The 5,977-nt window shown below is 36.5% G+C and overlaps 1 protein-coding gene across 1 annotated transcript in view; it reads left to right on the forward strand.

Annotated features, from left to right (window-relative positions):
- The window catches only part of LOC102675351 (ras-related protein Rab6), a 7,229-nt gene extending 3,525 nt beyond the window's left edge, over positions 1-3,704 (forward strand). Inside the window, exon 6 of the mRNA XM_006610068.2 lies at positions 1,294-3,704. Within this exon, the coding sequence (XP_006610131.1) occupies positions 1,294-1,367 (74 nt within the window). The 3' untranslated portion in view covers positions 1,368-3,704. The remainder of the gene's footprint in view (positions 1-1,293) is intronic.
- Positions 3,705-5,977: the final 2,273 nt, after the last annotated feature.

Raw genomic sequence — 5,977 nt, forward strand, 5'->3', positions numbered from 1 at the left:
TAGTGTATAGATAAATGGAGTTACGTATTGCGTAAATGCAGTCAAAATAATAGTCAACAATTCGTTATCAGAATGATCTGATTGCAAACGCGAGCAATAAGTCTCTTATACACTTATGAATGCATTTGTGGTGGCATGGATCGATTTAGCATAAAAGAACTCGTACAATATGTACCTGCGAGCGTACTGTAAATGAACGGGAAAAGATTTCAGCGATGCAAAATTAGTAATTAACATTTTATCTTTTAAAAATTTTTTAATAATATTTTACGAATACATTGCTCATGTATAATAGTTTTCTTTAACTTGGAACGATCATTGCATAAATTAGTAAGTTGCATTTCTTATTGAAGTATTATTTATAAATTGAATAATTCATTTATATATACATATATATACAAAAAGAAAAAGAAAAAAAAAAAAAAAAGAAAAAAAATTTAAATAGAGCAAATTTTCGAAACTATTGACAAAATTGGATTTGTATATATGAACTTAAAATTTAACTTAAAATTTGGGATATGGATAGACAGAATGCTATTATACCTAATATTATGACATTTTTGTTAATACTTATATTGTAATATTTTAATTTATATAAAAAACATTCAATAGCGTTATTATTTTTTTTTTTTATTAATTTTTCTTTTTACGAACCATAATTTTTTCTTATCATACATTTTTCCTTTTTATACATTTTTCCTTGTTTTTTAACCATTGTAAACGTATTTTTAGTTTAATAGAATTTCTCAATTAGAATTTATATACAATTTATATTTTATATCATATCGTGAAAATATAATAAGAATAGCACTCGTATAATTTTTAATCAAGGTGCTTTGTAGCTGTAAAATTTCACTGTTATTAATATTAGGGAATGCTCCGTCCCGTTTTTAAAATACTTAAATTTTATATGCTTTTTGAGATTATAAATTATTCTCGCTTTCAAAAAGAAAAATACATAACCAAGTGACTCAAACTTTAAATGGGACTAAATTCTCAATTAATATTAAGAGTCATAGATCATATATACATTTCAAAAATTTTTTGTAAAAATTACCCGATATTATATAATGATTCACTATGCTGCCTAAAAACAATCAATCATTCGAATCCATCAATATCATTTTTTTAAGATATACGTAACATTTTCTTAAAATTTACACGTATCTATTTGTAAGATTATTATTATATAATTAACATCGACATGCTGGTTCTTTTTTAAATGAAACTAATAGTTGAATGTTAGCGGCAATTGAATGGTTACTGTGATAACACCTTAACACACGAAAGCAGCTGTCGATTTGCAGAATCAATCACCGATGCAGAACGGCTCCGAGTCCGAGGGGGAGAGTGGCTGCATTTGCTAGGGAGGTGGTTTATCAGTGTGCAGCTAAATAATGCTAACTCCTTGAGACATTCTGATATGAACCAAAAAATCATCACGTACTATTAACAAGATGCTGGCTTCTTCTGATGTCTACATCGTGGCCCATAAGTTAACGCGCGACGAAGGCACAAAAAACGTTTCATTGACACCGTTCTTACTATCGACTACTTCTGCCCCGATCAATCTCATTTAAGTCGTTTAACCGTAGCGTGATTAACCGATCGTTTTGCTATGATTCATGTTAAGAACAGCTTTGTGCGGTTATAGTGCGCGTTGTTACGTTGTTGTAATCCGCCATTTATTCGACCAGAATCTAGCGATCTTTACATTTACATTTTACAGTATGAATCGGGAATTGACGTCGTTCAAAAAAAAAAAAAAAAAAAATGGAAAAAAACAAGAAATACACTATCGACCGAATTACATCGATGTAATGGCTACGTCACGATGATAGGGTAGCTGTTCCACGCTCGTTAAAATATCTTTGAACGTGTCGTTAAGCAATACGCAAAACAGCTTTTTTGTGAAATTGTACATATCACGAATCTTGATGTCGAGAAAGAAGTTGAAGAAGTGTATACATCGACTTTTTTTTTCTCTCTTTTTTTTTTTACTTTGCCATGATATTTCTTCGAATCTCAACTTTTCGCGACTTTCGAAGTTCGGAAGTTGAAGTGGTACCAATTTTTTACGAATAGCGTTTCTTTGCTTATCCTATCATCGTTTCCTGTGATCGCTGTTTTTCGAGGTGAAAATCTATTCAACACGCACAAGATACCGACAAGCTTAGACAAGAGTGTTCTAGACACAAAAGATATTCTAGACCTTAACGAAAACGACTGAAAGTAAAAATGTTTTAATAGCCCATCAGTTAGTCGAGGAAATCGAACGATCGAGCGGTCTATTCCTGGGGATATATCTGTTACGAAAAAATTATTACTTACACGTAGAATATGTTATTGGCGAGTCTGTTCGATGGCGTATTGTTCAAGGTTTATAATATTGTAATCGTAATAACAATCTTTATAGACGTTTTTCAATATCTCTTGATAAATAAGCAAGCGACTCAATACGCGATCCGTTCATAAATTGAGGAAGAAGACGCACTAATATGATGAGAATAATTTAGGGAAAAAAAGGATGCTCAATCGTTCACTCGCCATTTTATACGATTATTTCCGATTCAACCATGCAATCATCGTCGTGGTTGTTTAAACGTAGGCGCTTAATATTTACAAAATTGTCTTTTACAAAATCATTGACACTATTGATATGATTACTCGCCAACATGCAATCTTTCCAACGAGCAATCACGCCCCAATACGAAACTTGTTGATTGTTTTAGCAAATATATCGTTTCTAATTCTAAATAAAGGAAGGAAAGAAGGATATTATACAATTAGAAAAGATAAATGGAAGTTGCGTCTTCTTTCTAACGAAACATACACGCAAAAAAAAAAAAAAACACGCACGAATACGGAGGAATCGGAATATAAGAAAAGAAATGTTCGGATCAATTCATGAACCTGTCTCGTTCGTCGCGACATGTAACGAGCGTCGAGCAACGAAACATATTGCTCGTGTTTCATCGAGGAGACTGAATCTGCTTCTAAGCTCGCCGCCGTTTAAATCAGAATCAGAATAAGACGAAATATATACCGGAGAAAGTTGGAAATAGCGTATCGTGCCAGACATAGAGTGGAGCGCTTTGACGAGAAAAATGTAGCGGCAACTCCTCTGATAAGGGAGGTAGTTTAGTTCTTCTGAAAATTCGTGGGGATGAATTCGTGTCCCGTCAGCGATAATAACGAGCGTGCCATGAGGGGAGTGGGCCAATTTTACACATCCGCTAATTAGAATTTAGAAAAGGAAGGGACGAAAGGAAGAGAAAAAAGAAAAAAAAAGAAAAAGATAGGTAGACTCATCCGTATCCGGGGAAAACGGAAGGATGAGAAAGCTCCGCTTGCCACGAGGCGTAAATAAAATCACGGGGCGAGCGCAGCTTTCCCTGGCGTCGTCGTTATACATTGATGTGATAAGGCTTCTATCTCGAGGATACGTTTGAAAAGAGAGAACGAGACGATAGGAAGAGATATGTTGAGCGATATGTTGTAATTCATTAATCCGCCGTGCTTAACGCGAGCCTCTACGTGCACTCTAGCACTCTCCGTTTCTTCTGAACGTAAAAAAAAGAAAAAAAAAAAAAACTGTCTCTCTAGCGCAGCTCCTTACGTGTAATTAACGTGTAGCGTTGATTCGCACCGTGACGTGTAATCGCATCGTGCGAAAATCGGGAAGTATTCTGATACGAATCCAAGATAAAATCATTGTATTAGAGAGACCAAAGAAACACCTCGTTGCGTTCTTATTACTTTCCTTACGTTCGTGAGAACAAATGCTCCGTCTATCTCGCTTGATGGGAAATCTCGATCTCGGTGAGAAATCGGTGATAAAAAAAAAAAAAAAAAAAGAGAAAAGAAAAAAAAAGATAATGCTGGATGGATTCGTACCATTGGACATCTCGAGTGCACGCGAAGCGTATATTTTTCTTTCGTTCGGACCCGCGTTCCGCGGAGAAGACATTCGGCTGCAGGCTCCTCGACCGGAAACGCGGTCGTAGCTCGATTCGTAGATTAGATTCTTAGAACGTGTAACGTGTATTGGAAGGGAGGATAAATTACGCTGTATTCGTTTTAATCTTTATCGCCTAGCTCGCGATGCTCGCGCCTAAGGAGATCGAAAAGGGGAGGGGAGGGGGAAGGGGCGGAGGAGGAGCGTCATCGCTCGTCGGAGGCGCGCTTCCGGTGTAATTTGAAAGGAAGCCCTCTCACTAGCGACACGTGGCTGCAGCGCGTGTCTACTCCACGACGGCGAAGCGGACGAATCTAGAGATACGCCGATCTAGTCGGAACGACGATCATCGGGAAAGAAAGTCGACGCGGCCGATGATCGTTCAGTGATCCGCGGTGCTTGTTCTTTTCGGGGCACAGGTGAGATTGGTATCCTTTCGGTTGCGGTTCCACCCTTTCGCCACGCAAGAGTATTTCTTCGCTCCAACCAAAAATTTAGCGTCGTCGATTTGGGATTACGATTATCTGTGATTGACAATGTGGATTTAATACGCGAAATATACGTGTTCTCGTATATAGGAGTATATATAAATCCTTTGGTTAAACGTTTCATTCGAGTTTCTTAAGACGTGACGTTTTTCACGAAGAAGATGAAGGAAATGTAGATGAGGAAAATGTTCAAATTTCAATTTTATTGACTTCTTAACGAAGTCATAGAGAAAGATAGGAAATACTCGGTTTCTAAGGTGATTGCTCCTCGTTGCGAAAGGGTCGATTGGAGATTTGATAATCTAGTAGCGAAAAATGATTTGTAGCGTCTCGGAGGATTCTTGTGAATGTAATTTGCAAGGCAGCCGCGTTCTGTGGTAATGTTATTGTAGCCGATGTTTCTTAGTTAAATAGAAGTATTCGCTGTATCGTCTTTTTGCAATTAAATTGTCAAACTTAACGTAGCAGTAGGGTGCGATATTAATTGTAAAGTTAACCCTTCCAGTCTTCGATGTTGTCGGGATTATTTTCAACGAATTTCTTCTCTCGATGTAATAGGTACACGTGCAGATCGATTTCTTTCCAATTTTCGACATGGAATAAAAAAAAACGAAACGAAACGAAAATTGCCATTTTCTCGTACATTTAATTCGATTTCCGATAATGATAATTTGATATTATTCTTCATCATATTTCGTTGTACTTTTTCGATTCTTGGATTCGAAACGAATGATAAAAACCGAGGCTCGAAGGGTTAAACGTCTCAAGGCTTTAAGTTTCTCCGAATATATTTAATATAAAATAGAAACTAATGTACGCTTTTGTTTAACGTGATAAAACGAGATCTTGCAAAAATATAATTGAAAATAAATACTATTAGAGATCCTTGATTCATTCGAGATCGACGATAAGGGAATTGATCGACGATCGAGAACCGCTCCCTCGCGTTTTGTACCTGTTATTATTACTCATACGTGATGAACGTCCCGACTAGACCGGAACTTTAAAGTGCATTTAATACGACTAATTACACGATCCGTATTGACACACACCACTCACTGCTTATAATATAACTATATATACGAGATTGGACTCGTTCGAAGAGGCGAAGGAAATGGAGTAATACCGTGAAATAAAAATTCGGATCATTTATTTTCCCGTTTGACGTAGCGCAATAACGAAGTATTAACTAACGCGTAGTGGATCGTAATATTTCTCATTTAGCTTTGGAGGCTACGTAGATGTAGCGATCGCCATACACATACACACGTACAAACACACCGATTGTATCGCATTTATTAATTATTATATGGGACGCGCCTCGTCATTTTCATGATCCACGCGTTTGTTCGTGGCTACGCACAACGAACCGAGAACGGAGAGAAAAATGTGATAAAAGAAGGATGCGTTTGTTTCGTAATTCGGCTCGATATCGAAGATGTCATGTTAAAACACTGTGGCACGCTTCGCTTAAGAATTCGTTACACACTTTCTGTTCAATTAGTTATGAAAAAAAAAAAAAAAAAAAAAA

The sequence above is a fragment of the Apis dorsata genome, unplaced genomic scaffold (assembly GCF_000469605.1).
Source record: "Apis dorsata unplaced genomic scaffold, Apis dorsata 1.3 scaffold_68, whole genome shotgun sequence".
In the NCBI taxonomy this organism is placed as follows: domain Eukaryota; kingdom Metazoa; phylum Arthropoda; class Insecta; order Hymenoptera; family Apidae; genus Apis; species Apis dorsata.